The sequence below is a fragment of the Equus asinus genome, chromosome 5 (genome assembly GCF_041296235.1).
Source record: "Equus asinus isolate D_3611 breed Donkey chromosome 5, EquAss-T2T_v2, whole genome shotgun sequence".
Taxonomy (NCBI): Eukaryota; Metazoa; Chordata; class Mammalia; order Perissodactyla; family Equidae; genus Equus; species Equus asinus.
In genome coordinates this window covers 49273009-49296210 of record NC_091794.1, presented here as the reverse complement: position 1 = coordinate 49296210, position 23202 = coordinate 49273009, and the positions used below count along the sequence as shown (strand labels likewise).

The following is a 23202-nucleotide window of genomic DNA, read 5'->3' as shown; positions in this document are numbered from 1 at the left end:
AGTCAAGACAAAAAAGGAGCATGGTGTCCACCTCTCTACTATACTCACCACTAAAATCTCCCCACTAAATACTCTAGCAGAGTAGGGTGAACGGTAGCAGGCCGGCAAACACACTTTCCTTGGGCCTTCCTCTGCACCAAGACACTTACCTGATAATATGGATGCAACGGCTGCAATGATGAAGGACACAATGACGCCAGGTCCTGCCATTTCCTTGGCCACCAGGCCAGAGACCACATACATCCCGGTGCCCACGCAACTGCCAACGCCAAGTGAGATGAGGTCCACGGTGGTGAGCACCTGGGCTAACTTGCCGTGTGGTGTGGTGGCCCCAGTTCCCTCCAGCATGGATTCCACTGGTTTGGTACGCAGGATCCTGGAGTGCATGGCGTACCAGGCAGCCCCCCACTGCACCCGCCGGGGGTCCAGGGAGGCGAGGAAGCCACTCATCCTGAGTGATGGGGTGGTGGTGAAGGTCAACTGATAGAAGACGGCTATGGAAGCCTTAGTGGATGCTTCTGGAACTCATCTGGTGAACAGAGATCTCCCTTTTAGCAAAGGTCCAAAGGGACCCAAAGCGGCCTTCTCCTGGGCATGAACGTCTGTAGGAAAAACACAAGCAAGGAGAAGATGAGACCAAGTGGAAAGCAAACCATCATTTGGAGGCATGGTTGGAGGTCCTTGAACTAGTTTATCCTGTGTACTCATATGGGGGAGAGTTGCATTTCCCCCTTTGTGTCCCCTCTAGTCTTAAATGACAACCTGCAGTTTGCACTATGTTGCATAGTCATTCCGAAGAGGATGGTCTGAGTCAGGGCTCTGCCACACTGCTCTGGGAACTTGAGTAAGTTACTTCACTTCTCTGTGCTTCAGTTTCAACTGTATAACAGGAATAATAAAGCCTCCTGCCTAGTGTTAATGAGAAGATTAAATTAGTGTATGTCTAAAAAGAGCTTAAGACAACGTCTGGCACGCAGAAAATGCTCATCTGTCCAAGCTCTAAGTACTTCTGGATCTGCCAAGACTTGGTCTGTGATTCTTGGGCATATTCTTTGGGGACACAGTAACCTCATTTTTTACATAAGGATATAAAATTAGATCTATGACTCTCAAGAGGGCCAGTGCCACCCCATGGGGTTCTTTTAGAACTTTGCTCTCAATGAAATGTAAAATGTTTTGAGCATTTTTCGCTCTCCAAGATTGGAGAAGGAAGAGTGCTCCTGGTATTTGGTGGGTGGGCCCCAGAGATGCTAAATCTATGGGATGGTGCCATGCAATTTTCAAATATCTCATCAGACGTTCTTGTAGATGAAAATTCTGGTTATGATGATCTGAACCTAAAACCTAACTCTATTTTACATAAAAACTCATGGGGTATTTTTAGATGGTTTTAATATATGAGTACATTGAATTTTCGAGGAATGCAATTATAGAATAAATTGAAGGGGAAGATTGTAACTTCTTTAGTTTGGAACTTAAGAGGAGTTCTTCACCATTTCAGAAAACCAAGGTCCCCATGGCAATGCCACCCACGGTACTGCATCTCCAACCAGCGCACCTGCAACAGCCTGCCATTTGGAACAGGCCCATTTGCAGTGATTCTGCATATAGTACAAGCATCTGACAACTTCATCTGGACGTGCCTGAATGTTTACATACTGAAATATGTTATATACAGGTAGGTTATCCATGAATTTCGCTTCAGGATATTAAAGGGGGGGGGTGTGACAAAACACATTACAAAAAAGAGGTATTGGATCAGATAGAGTTGAGAACTATTGTATTAGATGATTTCTAAAGTTTTGTTAAGTTAGAAAATGCAAAGATTATATGAAACTGCTTTCTTTGGAAGCCAGAAGCTTTACAAAATTCTATAAAGAATGTTTAAAGTACAGCTGAACATTGATTTCATGTACTGTGCTGATAAGCCTAGGACATTTACATTTATATGAGTACCAGCCTGTGTAATTTACCAGTATTATTAATTAATACAACTTAACACTTAATGTAACATTTGTATGCTTCTAAAGCCTTTGCAAACACTATCTAATTAGAAGAATCAGGTGAAATGTGGCAGTTTGGTTCACAGGGGTTGGTGACAGCCCTACTGGTTTAATTTCCTTCTAGATTTGACAGTGTTTATTCATACTGTGTTTTAATTCTTGACAACACCTTAAATATCACTGCTGTGTACACCAGAATCATTTAAAAGCCTAGACTGTCAGCATTCTTTTTTCTTTAAAGATTTCTAGATTTGTGAGAAAATGCATCACATGTATACCAGGAAGGCTGTAAGAACATTGCTTTGCTTGAACTTTTGAGCTCTTGTGGGGAAACTGATGTATATCCCTATTTAATTTCAACTCAGTCACCAGGTATTGAGCATCTGTTGTGTGCCAGGCACAGTGTTAGGTCTGGGGGTGCAAAGACGTGGTCCCTGCCCTCATGGAGCTTCCAGTCTAGAATGAGAGATGATGGACACCAACATCACAATGCAAGGGAGAAGGATTTTTTTCTGAAAAGCTTGTCTTTCATTCTTTTTCTTTTTTTTTTCCTGCTTTTTTCTTCCCAAATCCCCCCAGTATATAGTCGTATATTTTAGTTGTGGGTCCTTCTAGTTGTGGCATGTGGGATGCCGCCTCACCGTAGTCTGATGAGTGGTGCCATGTCTGTGCCTAGGACCAGAACCTGGTGAAACCCTGGGCTGCCGAAGTGGAGCGTGCGAACTTAACCTCTCGGCCATGGGGCAACCCCATATTATTTTTCTTATTAAAAAACCATAGCATGTCTATTGCATAAAAATCAGACAATGTAACAATGACACTCAGTGAGAAAAGACAAGACAACACAATACACAGATGGATAAATAAAACTAGCTTGTTCCAGAGAGGTATAAGGGCTGTGTTATGGGTTGAGTCATGTCCCCCCCAAATCTGTATGTTGAAGTCCTAACCCCTAGTACGCCAGAATGTGACCTTACTTGGACACAGAGTCATTACAGACGTGATTAGTTAAGAGGTGGTCATACTGGAGTAGGATGGACACCTAACCCAATATGACTGGTGTCCTTATAGAAAGAGGAAATTTGGACACAGAGCCACACACAGGGAGAATAAAATGTAAAGATGAAGGCAGAGATCAGGTGATGCATCTACAAGCCAAGGAACACCAAGGATTGCCAGCAAACCACCAGAAGCCAAGAGAGAGGCAGGAACAGATTCTCCCTTGCAGCACTCAGAAGGAACCAACCCTGCCAACACCTTGATCTAGGACTTCCAGCCTCCAGAGCTGTGAGACAGTCGGTGTCTGCTGTTTCAGCCACTCAGTTTGCCGTGCTCTGTTACAGCAGCTCTAGCAAATGAATACAGGCCATAAAGGAAATCAGACAGAGTGATGAAGGGGCGAGAGGGTCTCCGTGGTCATGGCTTTGGCTCCTGAGGTACAAGAAGGGGTCAGTGAAGAGCATTACTGCAGAGCGGGTCCAGAGGGGAGAAGATGGGAGGCCTGTTCGGGGAACCGAGTGAGACTGGGACAGAGAGAGGAGGAGTCGTGTTCGAGCTTTCTGCCTATTGACTAATTTAATCCTTGTAACAAATCTACCTTTACAGATGAGGCAGTGGGGGCCAGGAGAAGTCCAGTAACTTCTCCGAAGAGAGGGAGCCCATAGGGGCAGAGCCAGCACTTGGCCCTGGTGCGGCTGTTTGCAGAGCTCATGTCCTTACTCTCCGCTCTCCTGCCTGAGGTGCCCAGGGTCAGACTGCTGGGGGTCTTGCAACCCAAGACGAGGGGCTCGAGTTCACTCTGAGTGCAGTGGAAAGTGATTGGGGGGTTTTATTCAGGTGAGTAACATGATATGGTTTTCGTTTTTAGAAGCTCATTGTAGCATCTGCGCGCTTTACTGAATCATGCCTAAGGATAAATTAGTCCCAGGATGGATGTGAAAAGCGAGTGAAGGAGGCAGTGGCTCTCCGTCTTGGCCGCACAGTGGAATCACCCAGGAATCTTTCAGAAACACCGGTGACTAGCCCCCATCTCAGAAATCCCAACTTAATTGGTCTGAGGGGTGGCTTCGATACAGGGATTCTTGAAAGCTCCCCAGGCGATTCCAGCAAGGCAGAGTTGGGGTCCGCTGCTCTTTGCCCCCAGCAATGACTAAGTGCCGGTGTGGAAACATGATATTGCCTGTGATGGTTAATTTTGTGTGTCACTCTGACTGGGTGAAGGGACGCCAGATTGCTGGTAAAATATTATTTCTGGGTGTTTCTGTGAGGGTGTCTCCGAAAGAGATTAGCATTTGAATTGGTAGCTTGAGTAAAGGAGATAGATCTCCTCAGTATGGGTGGGCATCATCTGATCTGTTGGGGGCCTGAATAGAACAGAAAGACAGAGGAAGGGTGAATTCACTCATGCCGCTTGAGCTGAGACATCCATCTTCTCCTGTCCTTGGACAATGGTGTTCCTGGTTCTTGAGCTTTCGAACTTAGACGGGGACTTACACTATCGGCTCCTCAGGATTCTCAGGTCCTCCAACCCAGATGGAATGACACACCAGCTTTCCTTCTCCAGCTTGCAGACAGCTGATTGTGGGACTGCTTGGCCTCCATACCATGGGAGCCAATTCCTGTAATAAATCCCCTTGTCTATATCTGTATACATCCTGTTGGTTCTGTTTCTCTTGAGAACCCTCACTAACACATTGCCACTCTCCACACAGGACCAAGGTCTGACGGATACTTCCTGTTTCTCTCCCAGTCGGGCTTCTCAGCAGCTCTATAGTGCAGGCGGTATTATGGATGCTGTGGTGTCTGGAGCCACCCTTTGGGATACTCATCCTGATCAGCCCTCTATCAGAAACTATCACAAGGACACTGAGAAATTAACCAGGCTGGTTAGGGAGGTGACAGCTTCTACCTGATAGATAATTAGAAACATGGTGAGAACATAGAGAATCAACTAGAAAAAAGGTTGAGGGTGCGAGAGTTCCTTCCTGGCTCTCTTCCCTCCACATCATTCCTCTGAGTGCTTGCTTTATTGATGCAAACAGGGGCTTGGGGGCCTCTCCTTTCTTGGTTGGAAATTTACTGGAGAGAACAAAATGTACAAAAGAAAACATGCTTCTAGTGACTATTGACAATATCCATATTCATTACCCCAGATTATGTTAATCAAAGATAGTTTTGGAAGCTCATTGCTGTTGTCTTTCCAAGATGAGCAATAAATGTGTGTTGTGCTTTCTTTCGCACTTTAATTCAAGCTTCTCAAAATACTTCACAGCTATAACTAAGGAAGGCTTACCGGCCGCTGGGAGAAGAGAGTCATCATTGCGGTGTTTGCCAGCGTGCCTGAGGGTTCACTGGGCTCCAAGTATAATGACAGTAAAAGCAGGTTTGTGTAAGGATGAAAATAATTATGGCTTAGAAGTTCACTGAATAGGTAGGATTATCGAATTAGGATGGAGTCTACTTTTGGAGGTGAGGAGAGGAAGGAAACGGAGGCTGACAAAACAGCAAACAGCCAAAAACCATTCCTGCCTGATTTTGTAAATATACAAAGGGATTACAAGAATCCCTGCATGACATTCCCCATGAGTCGTTGTCCAGCCTTTGCTGGAACATCTGGTGCAGCAGGGAGCATTGGCTGATAACCAGAAGCAGCCCCTTCCCCTGGTTGGACATTTATGATTGCTATAAAATTCTTCTAATCAAGTTCCCCTGGAAAATGAGGCTACAGTTAGAGTAAAGGGTGCCTGGATTGATGAGCGCCTCCTGGTGGCTGCAGAATCTGAAGGAGCCTTCTGAGGCCCCGCTCCAACTCCTGTATTCTGGGGTCGTATGCTAACTCTCTTCCCCACCAGGCTCGCTGCTTTTCCTCCTCTGAGCTGAGCTCCTGGCTCCTGGTTAAGGACATAACTCAGGAGTCAGGTTCCCTGGGCTCAAATTCTGGCCCTGCCCTTACTGGCTAAGTGACCTTGGGCAAAGCCTCTCTGTGCTTCGGTTTTACATCTATAAAATGGGATAACAGTGGTACCTAGCTCACAGGGTTGTGATGAGAAGTGAGGAAGTTAATCCGTGTGAAGTTTTGGCACAGTGCCTGGCATAGTGTGAGTGCCCTAGGAGCAACAGGTGGTGTCACCTGCTTGGGCCACTGCCCGGGTCTTTTTGTCCCCTACTGCTGCCACAATTTCCAACCACCTCCGCCTCCCCAGGCAGCTCTCAGAGGGCCCCTGGCCTCTGCCCAGTCTGAATTCAGGGCTCTTCTCTGCTGAAGCTCCACTGGGTTTCTTCCCACTGCAGCGTGTCCTCCCTAGTACTTTTACTCAAAGGGGTTCGTGCTGACTTTTCTCATGCTTGTAGAGCATGGCTTTTTCCTCCCATGTTTCGTTGTCTAAAGGGGCTCCTCAGCAGATTTGCTTGGCCCTTTGGGTATTATACTGCCTCTCATTCTCTTATACCCTTGACTTTTCTCCCCAAGATGTACACACACTGTTGGGTGGCTAGGTCACAGTGGGTTCACCTAGAGTCACCACCCTATCCCTTAAAACACGACCCCCTTATGACCTTGTGCCCATGGCTTACTGTGGTTCACTCTGTCAGTCTCCAGTGGTGGATTCTCTGCCAAGCTCCTTGCTTCTCTTGCTCTTCTATTCCTTCCAAGCTTGCCAGATATGGCTATGTGTTTGTATGCCGATCGTGGATGTGGTGCATATCAGTCACTGTGACTTTACACCGGGTGGCCAGACATGGTTCACGTGAGTATGAATCTGAGGGCTGCCCAATCCTCACAGAACACTCTGGTACATTGAATGGAGAGTTGCGTCCTGGTAACTTTCTCCTGCTGTCCCCAGTTTTGCTCTTTAATTTAGGGCTAATCTGTTTACGGGAAAAGGCTTCAAGTTTTTGAAGGCAACTAATATATCTCTTGGAGTCTTATCTTCTCCAGACTAAACATCTTCAGTTTCCTCAGTGATCAGCAGTGTCTCCCATGTTACAGCTTCTAGATCAATCACATTCTGATTTGTACTTCTTGGGCAGGCTGCAGTTTATCATGGTTGACATTTTTGGACCGTGACATAGTGGTGAGGGAGATGTTTTTGATCACTGGCCCTGTGTGTGTGTGTCTGTGTCTGTGCCGCCTAAGTCATACAATGCTGGGGCCTGACAAAGTCACTCAGTTGTACAACTGGCTTTACAAACAGGGTTCCTGAGTTTCAGATAACTGATCTTCTATTATGTCTTTGCTAAGTGTTTGATTGATCAAACCCTCTTCAAGTATTTTTCATCACCTACCATATTACTTAACAATGTGCTGGCCCATTTATATTGTATGTGGAATCTCAGACGTGCTGGCTTTGTTTTTCTTGGAATGTCTTCAAAGAGGAATTGGAATCTATGACAACTGAGTAGCTATGCAAAAGAGGTTGTACCAATTCAGCTTCCTTTTCAAAGCTTGCTGTTTCTAAAAAGTTGTTGAATGCATTAATCAGTGTTTGTTGCAGTAATAGCCAATCCCGAATTTCAGTATGTTACGACAATGACATTTATCTCTTGCTGTGACTCTACTCCAGACCGCAGGTTGGCTTCAGGTTTTTTTCCTTCATCTAGACTGTGAGTCTCCACGTGTCTTCTCATTCTGGGATTGAAGCTAAAGGAGCAGTCCTTGCCTGACACATGCTGTTCGCTCGTGGCACAGGCCAGGAACAAGAGACTGGTGGAAATGCGCAATGCCTCTTCTGCTTCTGGTTGGAACTGGCATTCCACGGACTTTCCATTGGCTAAGGTAAGTCGAACGACCAAGCCCAAGGTTAATGGGTGGGGGGGCAGTGCGGCGGTGCCAGGGGGCTGGGGGATGAATACTCCTCCCACAAAAGACAGGTGAGTCACATGGCAAAGGGTGAGGTTGTATACTTTGCCTATAAAGGTGGATGGGAATAGTTGTGACGATATTATAACATCTCACTGAATCCCTACTGTGTACTAGGCAAAGCAATTATATTTTTTTTGAGGCTGTTTTTTCTGGAATAGGCAGAAGTCTGCGCTTCTGAGGTATAAACTTAATGAGACCCTGTTGTGTTCAATCCTGTACTTCCACAGTTAATTCTGTAAAGGTGTAATTATTGATTCCTTTAATGACCAGTATAAACCCAAAATTCATGTTCTTCTGACACCAAGCAGAACAAAACAATGAGAAGTTATTTTTAACTTTACTTGTTTGAAATAAACAAGAAAGTCTTCTCAAAACCTTGTGAGGATAATTAATCTTTACCTGATCTGGGACAATATTTCTGCTTTAAAAAAAGTTTCCCATTCTGTTCCCCTGTCTGTCAACACTTCAGTGGTTGAGAATATTATCTGTGTGTGTGTTTGGCTGAAACTGTTGTGAAAACACTCTCAAGAGAGTGCCTGGCATCTACTTAGTGGGAGACACAAGGAGAAGCTTGTTCAAGATCTGGTTATTTAGTGCTGAGGTCCACCTTTGTGCTCCAACACCCCAGGCAGAGAGGATGTAACAGCCTGACGTCACCTTCCCCTCTTCTCTCCTACTGATCGTGGTCCAAGATCTTGGGTGTCTGCCTGGTGTCATGTGTTATTCATTGTACATATAGTAATATCAGCAGAACCGGAGCCCAGGGAAATGAAAAACTCCCTGCTAATCAGATTTCACTGGAAAGCCCTCTTTTAGAAGGAATAATTTACACAGGAAAATCATTTGATCCTTCCGTGCCACTATACAAGATTTAAGACATTGTATTAAATTAATCATTGCAAGAAGTATTTAATGAGTTCCTACTCTGTGCTTAGCTCAATGGTAGATGTTATGGCCATAAAAGAAATTACTATAGGACACAGAATATCAGGAAGTTAGACACAAGGCATCTTCGGGGGAGCAGGTGGCCTCTGTCCTTCCAGATGCTCTCTCACTCACCTACCAGCTATGTCCTGGGTTGCTGACCCGCATGGAGCACAACAGAGGCCCCCTGGTTGGGTGGGTGAACCGGAGGCACCAGCAGGCCATTGGGAAGGTGGAAGAGAGGGATGCTAAGTGTTTATCTCCAGCGACCCCTGCTGGGTCGCTGTCTGTTGGTTGTGTCCGTCCACTAAGGACCATGGCTCCTGCCGGGTGGCCCTCTCCATGGAACCCTTTCATTCTGAGTCCTGATAACTTTTCTCGCCTTTTGTCCTTTCAGGCAGAGGATGGTGCCCTGGGAATTGCACTTTGCCTTATGATTTCTCTACCCACTGCCCACACCTTTGTATATAGTTATTGTCCGTAAACCTTCCCCAAAATATCAGATTTGAGTGTGCCATCTGCTTTCTGCTTGGACCCGACTGATACACGGGGATATCCTGGGGCTGAGAGAGAGTCAGGACAATCCACCACTGCCTATGTCGACAGAGACATTGGGTTTGGAGTCAGAACACTGAAGTCTGGACTCTGACTCTGCTGTGTGACCTTGGGTGAGTCTCAAAATCTCTGAGCTGTGGTTTTCTCATCTGAAAGATGGGAGTAATAATAGTTACCTTGTACAGTTGTTATGAGGGTTTAACAAGATGATGCTTGTGGATGCAATTTGAAAACTACAAAGCAGCCTATCAGTGTAGACATTGAAATGGTGACCAATTCCCCAAATGGTGGCTGAGACTCAGTGACAGACTTAGTAATTAACAAAAGAGGACCAAAACCTGTTTGCTATGCTCCTCCTACCAAGGTAGGATAGTGAACCGTTAAAGTTTGGAAAACCTCTGAATGGGGAGACTGACATAATATTTTTTCTGACTCGCATTTGGCTAGCCAGAAAAGTTAATGAGCTAGAACATATTTCCCAAGCATTCCAATTATTTGGAATTCAACTGCATATAAAAGTTACTGGGCAATGTGGTGAGCCCAGAGGCCATTTCTAAAACACATGCAGACTTTTAAAGTTAACACTGAAAAGTGAGCAAGCACTCTCATACGATGAGCATGCGACTGTGAATCAAGAAGTCTGAGGTCTTGTCCTTAGCCCTGTCCCAAGCTATCGGTGAGAACTTGAGTAAGCCACAGCTCGCTGAGGATTCTATTTTCTCATTTAGAAATAGATAATAATGACCTACTTTTTAATGCAACACTACACATGGCAAAGCGCATTCATAGGTGATGCCTAAGTTGGCCTTTCGCTCAAAAATTCTTCTCTCTCTAAACCAAATGGTGATTTGAGAGGCCATTCTGAATAATGAGGTCATGGGATGCTTGTGTCTGAGGTCGTCCAGCGCAGCACCTTCATGCCACGTCTAATTAATCTGCATGTTGCTGAGCCTCCGGAAGCCAATCTGCACCCAATCTGGATGCCCATCTCAGCATGCCCTCACACCCCAGACAGAAACCCCAGCTGGCCTTCTAAGATGCTGAAGGGTAAGCAGACTTTCCTGAAGCCTTCCCGACAAAATAGAGACGTGATCTCCCGTACCACGCAGAAATTCTTCCTCTGTTAGTTCCCTGTGGCTGCTGTAACAAATTACCACAAACCTGGTGGCTTAAGGCAACACAAATTGATGATAATCTTACTATTCTGAGTCTGCAGGGCTGTGTTCCTTCTGGAGGCTCTAACGGACAATCACTTTGCTTGCCTTTTCCAGCTTCTGGAAAGTAGAGGCTGCCTATATTCCTTGGCTTGTGGTTCCTCCATCTGTCTTCAAAGCCAGCAGCTCAGCACCTTCTCTCCTCTCTGACCGCCTGCCTCCCTCTTATACGGATCCCTGTGATTACCTCAGGCCCACTCATTTAATCCAGGATACCCTCCCCATCCCAAGGTCCTTAATTTAATCACCTTTGCAAAATCCTTTTATCATGTAAGGTTCCAGAGATTAGGACGTGGACATCTTGGGGGCTCGTGATTCAGCCTACACACCTTCTAAGAACAACTCTTTAGACATCCCTCTTCATATGTCCACACCCTGTGGCAAACAGCCACCTCTCTCTTCTCTTCTCTCTTTCTTTTCCTGAAAAAACTTGGCTCAGCCTTTCTCCATACCCTCTCTCCAAAATTCTGTCCCTAATTAAAACAAAAGTGTAACCAAACTACATCCACTCATGTTCCTCAGGAATACCCCTGGTAGAGTGATTCACTCAGCTCCTTTCAGATGAGTTGCTCTGGAGCCTGAGCACTCAAGTGACTTCTCCAAGGCCACACACCAGGTAATGGCGGGTCTCCTGCCCTCCATGCCAGTGGTCTCCCTACGGCTCCATGTTTAAGAAGGTAAACGGAGCTGCCTACACTTTCTTTGTATGATATTGCTCTCAAGCCAGGCTTGGGATGATCCCCAAAGGAAAATTAGGTGTTTTCTCAGTTGTCTATGTGGTAATATTCCTTTAAAATATATTTCCCCCCCCCGGGAGCAGAGGCAAGCGACAAGGGTGATTTAATGTTCCTCAGAGCTCTCCTTAGTGACTTGGCCTCAATGGGAATTTCCTCATCCTGATTTGGAGAAGCGCAACTCTTGTAGGAGTCTTCTAAATGCTTTTATTCACATAATTAACCAGCTGGCTTCTCAGCGTTGCTCAGGCAAATCTTCAGTAGGTACATCGCTACACGCTAGATAGTCACCCACGTGAGAACTCCCTCACAAGTCAACAACTGCAATTTGGATAACTGACTTCGTGCTTTTGGGTTTGGATGCACATTTGAAAACTTTTGGCTTCTTTACATGCTGTGTCTTAGCCCATGCCCAGGCCTCTTTTGATCTTTGGATTTGGTTATTCTGGAGGCTGGCCACCTGTCTCTTTGAGATTCCTTCCACTATCCCCAAAGGGAATTTCCAGTCTTCCAAAGAGTCTGAATTTTAAGTCAGATAATTTCAAGTAGACCCTTCAAGTTTTGATATGGCTATTTTTATGTGATATAGCAATATCACATATAGATATTGGTTTTATTGATGTAGGCTGTTATACGTGCTCCATGAACTTTCAGTTCTCAAGAAAGCCTGACTCCACACACCCAGCCCCACTCTACTCTGGGTTTGTACCTTTCTCAGAACACACCATCTGCTCTTGTGGGTTCAGAGCACCAAGTAAATGTCTGGTACCACGTGTGCAAGATGCAGAGATAGAAAGAGGAAGAAGATGGCCCCTGCCTTCCAGAAACTCCAGGGCTGGCTGGGAAGACAGGCATAACACTGCAGTGACCACCCAGGGTGACACAGCCGGCCTCCTCCCGACTACAATGATTTTACTTCTTAGCCTTTCTCTTTGCTATTTTTCTCACCTTTTCCCCCGGAAGCCATCAATATTTTCATGTTCTTTTGGGACTCAACTCATATCCCATATGTCATTAAATATGTTTTTAACCACTTGGGCCTCCTCTTCTCTGATTTCCTACGGGACCTCCAACTCAGCACATATGAAATTGCCTTGCACGGATTGTTACACGCTTGAGAGCTGGGATCTTCTTAAAACCCTCCAAATGGTTTTGTATCGCAAAGAGAGTGAAATCTAAATTCCTTGCAATGGCCCCCAGGGCCCTATGCAGTCTGGTGTCTTCTTCAGTTCTGAGTTTATCTCCTGCTACCCTCCCTCTTGGTTCAGCCACACTGACCTCCTCCCTGTTTTTGAAACACATTAAACTCTGTTATTTCAGGGCCTTTGCCCTTGTTGTTCTGGACTTTCTTGCCTCAAGTCTTTGCACAGCTCTCTCCCTCTCATGATTCCGGTCTCAGTGGAAATGTCATCTCTGCAGAGGGAGGGAGGCCCTCCCAGACCAGCTGAGCTAAAAGTAGCCCTTGTCTTTCCTACTCTCTCCCTCATGTTCTATTATCCATCCATCTATCTATCTATCTATCTATCTATCTATCTATCATCTATCCATCCATCTACCTATTTTTATGTATTATTGAATAATTTATCCTATTTTGTGTCTATCTATGTTTTCATTATCTGCATCCTCCCTCTAGACTGTAAACTCCTTGAAGATAGGGATTTTGTCTGTCTCATTCTTGGCTGAATCCCCAGTGACCACAGCAGGGACTGGCACACAGTAGGTAATCAACAAATATTTGTAGAATGAGTCTTCCACAGTGTTAAACAGAGCATTGGGCATAAAGTATGTCTTTATAAAAGATACCACTTACAATAACAGCTTGTAATAATCCCTGCTATCTTGAGACATCTATTGCAATGTAAGATGACTTTCTTTGTTAATTATTCTTTGTGCATAAAATTACAGAACACAAAACCTTAGAAATCATCTGGTCCAAGTCTCACATGTGACAAATGAGAAAACTCTGTTTTCATTGACTGCCTTCACAAATCCCTTTGGGAAACCAGATTATCTATAAATAAGTCTATTTAATTATAAACAAATTATTGCTGTATGTTTTTGATCCTTTGATATTAATTAAGTCAAGGAAAGACTGACTTAAAAATTCACGGTATTATCATACTAAAATCTTTGATATTAAAACGTCAAAATCTAGTTAAGGTTAGAGTTGTACTTTTTGATGTATATGTTCCATGCAGCTCCCTGGAGATCTCAAATAGCCTTTTACCCAATCAGAGCAGTAAAAACCTCCTAAATCATACAGCATACACCACAGAAGAGAAGGTATATTTTTTAGTTTGTTTTATTGCTTTTTTTTTTTTTTTCATCTGGGAGGGAAATAGTGGAGACCTTTGACAGCCTGGTAATTTAACACATTTTTGAAAAATGGAGGTCTGCTGTGCCCTGTGGGGGCACTGTTCATTTCCAGCTTCACATTCTCCTTTGAGGATGGCGCCTATGCAGGGTTTACGAGTCTGCAGGCCCTGGGGATACGCTTTGGATCCACAGCCCAGAGAATTCCTCTCCAGAGGTAAGTTCCTTTCCTAACTATCATCATCTCTTTTCATTAAGAAATCTGACAGCATCCTTCAATGCCAACAGCCCTAACTCACAAAGGAATGCCAGATTTCATTTGGGGACTTTTAAATGAATTTCCAGTCTACAAGCTATTTGACTGAAAAGTGTTTGCTGCCAAAGCGTTGAGATAAAATTTTTCTAGGCTGCAAGTTCTTAGTTCAAATGCATTGCTCGTAGACTACAGTAAGGAGCAAATGTTAATGCAAATATAAATATTCAAAAATGTGGAACGATAGGTCCACTATCACAAGTATTCAAAGAAACGCCAAATAAAAGGAGAATTTTTCACTTATTACCTTTCATGGCAAAGGTTAAAAAAAAATAAAAATACTCATTGTTGATAAGGGGTCAAAGAAATGATACTTTCATACCCTGATGGTGGGAATGTAAACTGACATGAATGTTTTTGGAAAGTAAATCTATCACGTGGAAATAATCAGGTGCAGAAAAAGATTTTTTCAAGGGCATCCATTGCAATATTATTTATAGTGGTAAAAACTGGAGACAACCTAAATGTCTAAAAATAGGCACAGAGTTAAATGAATTATGACGCCTTCAAAGAATAAAATATTAAGCAGCTATTAAAATAGTGTTCTAAAATAATATTTACTGACACAAAAATTACTCTAGATGTATTAAAACAACTGTAACAATAAAGGATCTGGTACTCTGTATAGAGTATGATCCAGTTTTATTCTCTCTTGAAGGCAGTGTGCTGAAATATTAAAAGTAGGGACCTATGGGTGGTTGGATTACGAATCATTTCTATTTTCATCTTTTCTGTGGTCAGCATGTATTCCTTTGAAATCAGAAAAAAATAATTAAAAAACAAAACATTGTAGCAGAATAATGCATATGTTCTTATTCCTGGCCATGAAGAGGTATCTTTGGTTTTCGTAGTTATGCCTCTATGCATCTTCCATTACGGGAAACTGTTTTAGGATCTGTTCCCCCCACAGAATTAGATTAGCCAATGTTATCATTATCACACTTTTTATGTTGGGCATAGAATTTTCAGGCCCAGGGAAAGCTCTGACTTGGTTCCAGAATCAGCCTTACACACTGGATTTGAATCACCAGGAGCCTGGAGGTGAGATTCTCCCAGTCGCTACAGAAAGCTCAGGCCAACATCCCTGCCGAGAAGACAGAATCCGCGCAGAAGCAAACGCCTCAGTCCTACGACACTGGTTTCTCATAGCTTGGCTTTTATCCTTCCATGTTGACCATCCCCCACAGGCAACTAATTCTGATAATTTCAGGAACTGTTCTCAGAATTCTAATAATTCTCACCCAGATTCATCTTACAAAACAAGTACAAACACTCCCCTACCCAAGACCACGCCCCTCTTTAGGCATTGCCACACTTAGCTATTGTCCTCCAGGCTGTGTCCACTTCAGCTACTGGCCCTCTCTGTTTTGCCTTCCACATCTTCCTTCCCACCAAACCTTCTTTTGCCCAGTTCTTCAATGGCTTCCATGTTGCTAAATGCGATGAACGTACTTTAGCCCTCATCTCCCGCACTTGACCTGTCAGAGGCATTCAGCACAGTCGTTCAAGTCCTCCTTCTCAAAGCACTCTCATTTCATCTTACAGCAGTGAGGGCCATGGGATGAGTGTGTGTATGTCACATGCAAACTTGATGGTGCCCTCCTATCATCCTTTTAGGAATAAGCTATTGGGATTTTTTTTTCTCTTCTTCAGTATAATGAGGTTTTAATAGGAAGAACACATCCTCCAGAAGATCCTTACTGCTGGTACATTTTTAGTCCTTAATGTGATGTCTACTATTAAATGGAATCACAGAATGAGATACAGATGTGACCATGTATCGATCAGTGTGAGGCAACATCAAGAAACTCTTTTGCCATGATGCCTGGAATGTCTTTGCTGAAAGAGTGGTCTAGAAGGGGGAGAGAGACCATCTAAATGTCCTTTAGTTCAAATGAAAAAGAAATGGGAGAATCTGCTTGGTAAATATAACAAAGAATAAAAATATTCCTTGAGGTAAAAGGTCAGATGGTTTACTAACTTTCAGGTCCATGTGGACTATTTGTCGTCTTTGACCTTGACCCGTGCTTGGAGCTGACCTGTCTGAGACTCTCGCCCTCTCTAGGATCTGAAGCTCAGGTTGAAAGTGTAAAGTCCCTTTGCTAAGCGAGGCTGGTAGACCTGCTGCCCTGGTGTCTTTGACCTCCTCCCTTCCCCGGAAAGACAGCAGCCCAGGTCCGACCTGTTCCTCTACGCCTCCTTCAGAAGAGAAGGCCACGATGCTTAATGTTTGGAATCAGCCCAAGAAGAGCCCATTTTAGCATGTTCTGTATCAGTGAGACCCATGAGCTCACGGACGTCTATCCATAAGAAGCATAGTCTCTCTGGGGCAAAGGGAAGTGGGAAAGCAGATGGGCCAAATTGCGTTTCATCCTTGACAACTGAAGAGTATCCTAACAAATGAGCCTCTGCGTTCAGAGCCTGGTATGGAGAATGCTTAATTGCTTCCATCTGTCACAGGCAAGCACGGAGAGTGTCAGTCCTTCCTGCCTGTGGTTGGGGTCTGACCGGGACCCCCATTCCGTGCAGTTAGTGAGACTCTCCCAGTAAAAAGGGGCGAACTCCCTTTGGGACACATCACAGGGTTGAAACGGCTCCCTTATTATTTCGTACTGTGGGTCTCATTCTGTTGCAAGTAGATAAGGGTAAAAATAGACAAAAGAGAGTCTCTTATTGTGAGACTAAAAGCAGAGAGGTTAAATGGTTATATATCTAAAATGCAAATCATAGTGCTTAAAGAAGAGAGTCTCCCCTCTCTGCCCTCTATGTTCGTACACCTGAAGTAGAAATATTTGCCCTGCCCCTCCTATGAGCCAGATGCTGCCCACATCTTATCTTGGATAATGTTTACATAAATAACAGCATCACTCATATGATGCTTACTATGTGCCAGGCATGGCTTTAATTGATTTATATATATTATTCTTACAACAACCCTAGGAGGGAGATATTATTTGTAACCTCCAAATTAAAGAGGAGGAAACTGAGGCAGAGCAGTTAAAGCTGCTGTGTTCAAAGTGATGCAGCTACTAAGTGGCAGAGCCGGGATCTGAATCCAGGCCATGTAGCTCCAGAGCAGTGGGTCATCTGGAGCAGCACTGCCCGGTGGAGCTTTCTGTGATGATGACATGTCTTTGTTCCACCCAATACAGTAGCCATAACCACATGTGGCTATTGAGAACTTGAAATGTGGCTAGTGCAACTGAAGAACTGAATTTTAAATTTAATTTTAATTAATTTAAATTTGGATAGCCACATGTGGCTAGTGGCTATTATACTGGACAACACAGCTGTAGTGTCTGTGCCTAATAACTTCATAAATAACATCAGAAAGGTGGCGGTATCCTTTATAGGACAAGGATGCTGAGTGTCAGAGAAATTGGGGGATTTATGCAAGGCTCTGAAACTAGAATGTGGAAGAGCCAGGATGCCAGCCACTAAAGCCACATGCTCTGGTCACCAGAGACGCACCCTCCTTCACCCCCCTACCAATCCATTCTTCCAGCTCTTCATCTCTTTCCAAACAGGATCGGAAAGCATCTCTTTCTTCCTACACCCTTATCAAAGAGTCTCTTTTTCCCTTCCTCTATTATTAACACAGTAACAGGAGAACAGCGCTTCGTGACAGAACATCATGCTACATGCGTGGGGGATGTGGCAGGGCCCGTGGGGTTTAATTGGCCCAGGTGGAACTGCTTAACTTGGTAATAAGTGGCGTACTTGTTCTTAACATTCTTAAGGGCTTATCCCAAACTTCTCCTTTGTCTCTTTCTTCTTGGTTATTTTTCGCTCCAACCTACCCCAATTCTTCCATCATTGGTAACAAAATATATGCTGCATAACCAAAACAGCCTTTGGTTAAAAGTACTAAAGTTATATCTACCTCAAGCTTTGCTATTTAACTTGAAATCCCTTCCCCTCACCCCCAAAAACTTCTTTCAATTAGGTTCAATTAGCTAATATTATTATTAAAGAAAAATATATACAATCATTTATGGTTTGGGAGACTGTCACTTTTTCTTAAGCAGGGTTTTGAATAAACCAACCTTGTGTTAACACGTGAAGAGCCAAGTACAGTGTCTTGTGTCCAGTAACCTCTCAACAATTATTAACATTTCATTGACTTGCCTTCCTTTAGTGACTTAGGACGTATCTGAATGGGAAACCTCACTTTAACCATTGGGCACAACAGAGAAAACAGGACTCTGTTCTACAAAGAAAAACCGAATTCAAACACAGGTGCACCCAGGCTTAAAGCACCCAGGTAATCCTTTTTGGCAGTAGAAGAGAAGAAATGCTGTTACTTTGTCAGACAGCAGCCTGCCCATCTGATCACAAAATACAACTGCTGTCTTATCTGGAGACAAAGGCTCACCCAGCTCCCAGACAGAAGGAGGCAGAGGCTAATGTTTCCTGGTGGAGAGGAGCACGCCAGTATTTCCAATGACCTGGAAAGTGGGAGTCCGTTGGAAAGAAGCTCGAGAAGAGACTGAGGAGACGATGTCCTTTAGGACACTGAGAAAATGGGGAGAAAGGGCTTCTGCGTTTGCATCTCCTTGATGTTTTCAGTTCCCCTGTGACACATCCTGAACTTGGTGGTTCTCAAATAATGATGAGCTATGCCAGTACAGCCAACCTAGGGTACTTAAAAATCCAGAACACTGACATAAACTAGTGTTCTCATTTCCACTGACTCATTTAGAGGGAACAAGTTTACATGATGGTATGAATAGAGAAGGAGAAAGGGATAAGAAGGCAATTTGTAATTTCTCAAGATATGAAGTCTAGCATTGTACTTTTAAACAGGAGCTCTCAATCAGACTGCGAAGCTACCTCCTGGAGCAATCTTGCTGTCAAAACCGTGCCGTTCCCTGTGCGTCCACCTATAAAGGAATCAGAGGAGAGGCCCCTCATGCTGATGGACAGCTGGCCCTAGAAGGTGGTTTGGATTAGCCTGTCACACCTCCAGTCATTTTTTGGTCTCTACTGGCTGCGCTTGAACTGGTGTTATCGGTGGGATCTTTAGCACCATGAATAATATCACAGGCTGGTGGACAATGCACAGACCTCCTGGGTCTCTCAAGCTAGACTCCCATGGGTTCCTAGCCCTTTAGAATTATTTAGAACCATTAGAGTCACCTATGGAGTTTCTAAAATAACAACGTCCAGTCCCACTCCTAAGAGATTTATGTGTTACTGGTCTGAGGGGAGAACCTGGCATCAATGCTGTTGGAAAGCTCGCCGGGTGATTCCTTGTGCAGCCAGGGCTGAGACCACCTGGCGGGAGCAATGAGCAACCTCAGGTAGTCAGGGCCCTGTCCCCCAGTTCCCCCTGTCCGCCTCCTCCTCACCATCTCCTGCCGGACTCAACGAGCAAAACAGAGTAGGTTTCACTTTCTGAACTAGAGGGTTTTGTTTTCTTTTATGAACACGAAGATACTCTCCATCTGTTATAAACGAGACAATACATATCTATTGTAAATATGTCTATTTCTTTTTAACCCATTCACACATATGTATTTTGCAAAATCAAGACACTATTTTATGGTTTTTCTTTGTTCATTTAATGTATCAGAGATATCATTCTAAGACAGTAAATGTCACTTTAAAGTGACGCTTTAAAAATACATCACTTTAGGGGCCTGCCTGGTGGTGCAGTGGTCAGGTTTGTGCGCTCCGCTTTGGCAGTCTGGGGTCCACTGGTTTGGGTCCCAGGCACAGACCTAGCACCGCTCATCAAGCCGTGCTGAGGCAGGTGTCCCACATATAAAGTAGAAGAAGATGGGCACAGATGTTAGCTCAGGGCCAATCCTCCTCAGCAAAAAGAAGAGGATTGGTGGCGGATGTTAACTCAGGGCTAGTCTTCCTTGGGAAAAAAAAATACATCACTTTAGAGAGTTGCCCGTTTTATGAACATTCAACAACCAGTTTAATCTTTTAATGGAAATTGCAGCTCTTCTCATTATTTTGCTCTTATAAACAGCACTATAGTGGACATATATTTTGCAAACATGTCCATATAATTCCTTAGCCTGTGATCCTAGAAGTGGAGTCACCAAGTGAATCATATGCATCTTTTATATTCTAGTGCCTTTGCCAGATTCCGTTTCCAAAGATGGCGCCAGTTTACATGCTTCTCAGTATAATATGCCTGTGCCCATTTCCCGAAGTCTGAGCAGTCTCTGAAATTGGCAGTTCCCATAAAATAAAAATTGCATCTGTGTAATTTGATTCAAGCTGTGTTTACAGAGTGCCTAATACATGCTTGTTGCTAAGATTACCAAGCCGCACAAGCCAGGGTTCTTGCCTTCGAGGAGCTTTTAACTCCCTTACCCAGTTCTTCTGGGTACGTTAATGTACATAAATATCACCTGGGCATCTTGTTAAAATGCAGTTTCTGCCTTTGTAGGTCTGTAATGGGTCTGAGATTCTGCACTTCTAAGAAGCTTCCAGAAGAGGCCTGTGCCCGTGCAGTTGGTCTGCATCCGGCGACAGGGTCTGTCCCACCTCTGGGCCTTCACAGCAGCTGTTCCGTTTGCCTATTTTTCTGTTCCCCCCTCTTTGCCTAGCTCAGTTGTTTCTACACTTGGCTGCATGTGAGAATTACCTGGGAAACTTCAGACAACAGCAACAACAAAAGAATAAACACATCTCTCAGGCTTTTCCATGGAGCCACTGAATCCACATCTGGGAGTGGGGTCCAAGAGTCAATATTTTAAACAAAATCATAGGCCATACTTTTGGAATTGCTGGTTAGGTTGCTCCTACTGACCCTCAGGCCTCACCCTGAGCATCACTTCTGATCTAGGAATGAGTTTGGACCCTGTCCCCCCACTGTAAACTTTCATAGCACCCACGCATCTCCTTTGGAGCACTCCATGTAATAAACAAATTAATTGTGTCCTTACTCATTAGAATTTGTGTCCCTTTAGTGTCTGAGTCCCATGAAGGCAGAGCCATGTCTGTCTTGGGCACTGTAGTGTCCCCAGCACCAAGCCAGGGCCCACTGGAAAGTAGGTGGCATTCAGGACACAGGAATGAATAAACAAGTAGATATACATTATAAAACATGTTGTAAATATTTTAACTTTCAATTGTCATAGGTCTGTGAGGTAGGAAGTACAAGCATTAATATCTCCATCTTATAACAAAAAACCAAAGGTTTGGAGAAACAAAGTGATTTGTTAATGATGACACAGCATGAGTCCAGAGTCGGACACTGGTGTTGGGAACCCCAGACCAGTCCCCTCTCTGCCTCTCCAGGCTCTCCTCCACAGATTTTATTCTCAGCCCAAGGTGAGGAAATTTGTTTAATTGTCCCCAGTGTGACACTTATGATTTCAGAAACTAAAAATGCTGACAGTTCTCCCCCCTGCCATCCTAGGAAGAGGACCTTAGCTGGAACAGTGACTTCAAGATTGCATTCTTTGAGAATGAACAATGGTTCCCCTGGTCACTTCCACGTCATACTTTGTGGGGTTTTTTGGAGCAGGAGATTGGCCCTGAGCTAACATCTGTGTCAATCTTCCTCTATTTTGTATGTGGGATGCCTCCACAGCATGGCTGATGAGTGGAGTAGGGCCGCGCCCAGAATCGGAACCCTCATACAGGGCTGCCGAAGCAGAGCAGGCAGAACTTAAACCACTCGGCCATGGGCTGGCCGCCCACGTCATACTTTTTAAACATGAGCAGAGGAGAAAACATACATATATCAATCAGCAGAAAATCACCTTCCTCCAAACCCATGAGGTGCGCAGAATCTGAATGAGAGTCAAGCCAGGAAAGCAATTTAAGCTCTTTCCAGGGAAATCCTCGTAATTGCAAGGGCTAAGGCCAGATGGGTGAAGGCCTCAGTCTAGGGAAAAGCCGAAAGCTGGGGTTGCTGTGGTTTTACCTCTCTGTGATTTTATGTGCAGAGGGGAAAAGAGGAAGATGTTGGGCTGTAATTAAATGATGATTGTGACTGGGCTTGTGTGTAATGAGGGGTTGATCTGAAAATAGGTCAGTGGTCTTCAATTCTATTAGCCTCAATGCCATTGTTTTTATAGCACAGATTACTTTACGCATGTGATGAGGCGTTATACTTGCTCCCATCCTGACATAAAATTTATAGATAATGTAATCAACCCAAAACATTATTTAAGAAAAATCAATATAGTGCACTAGTAATATGAAGAACTAGAAGGCAATTAATTTATAATAAAAAAATGCTCTTCAAACTGTAAATGTTCAAGCACAATGTAATGAAGTACTCACACTTACATCTGTGCCCAGAATCACTGTGATCTCAACAGCCACAAACGATAAAGCTGTGGGGTGTTGGCAATTCAAATACTACTGATGAGGGCTCGTGGGTGAAGTGATTTTCTGAAAACTTCCAAATTAAACCTAATACCGTCTTTCCTTGATTTGTACGTTAGTCACCTTTCTGAAAAATTCGGCACACACACGTTTCTTAAATCGAGGTGCAATTCACATACTATAAAATTTATCTTTTGAAAGTGTATAATTCAGTGGTTTTTGGTATATTCACAGAGAGTTGTACAACTACCACAATTATCTAATTTCAGAATGTTTTATCACCCCCAAGAGAAACCTATACCCAGGAACAGCTACTCTCCATTGTCCCTTCCCGCAACTCATAGAAACCACTAATCTGCTCTTTGTCTCCATTGATTTGCCTATTTTAGACATTTCATATAAATGCAATAATAAATTTGTGGCCATTTGTGTCTGGCTTCTTTCATGTATCATAATGTTTGCAAAGTTCATCCATGCTGTGTCATGCATCGGAACTTCATTTCTTTTTATGACTGAATAATATTCCACAGCATGGGTACCCCACATTTTGTTTATCTCTTCATTAGTTGACGCCATTTAGGTTGTTTCCACTTTTTGGCTATCATGAATAATGTTGCTATGAACATCTGTGCACAAGTTTTTGTACAGACATATTTTCAAGTCTGTTGGGTATATGCTAGGAGTGGAATTGCTGGGTCATATGGCAACTCCATGTTTCACATTTTGACTATTCAGACTGTTCCAAGGCAGCAACATCATTTTACATTCCCACCAGCAATGTATGAAGGTTCCAATTTCTCCACATCTTCACCAACATTTTTTATTGTCCATCTTTTTTACTATGACCATCCTAGTGAGTGTGAAGCAGTATTTCATTGTGGTTTCTATTTCTCTAACAACTAATAAGCATCTTTTTGTGTGCTTATTGGCCATTTGTACCATTCCTATACCTCTTTTAGAGAAACATCTATTCACATCCCTTGCC

General features: G+C 43.8%; 1 protein-coding gene across 1 annotated transcript in view; it reads right to left on the bottom strand.

Annotated features, from left to right (window-relative positions):
- The window catches only part of SLC7A14 (solute carrier family 7 member 14), a 116644-nt gene that overhangs the window by 61819 nt on the left and 31623 nt on the right, over positions 1–23202 (bottom strand). The window contains exon 2 of the mRNA XM_014837397.3: positions 150–602. Coding sequence (XP_014692883.1) covers positions 150–450 — 301 coding nt within the window. The 5' untranslated portion in view covers positions 451–602. The remainder of the gene's footprint in view (positions 1–149; positions 603–23202) is intronic.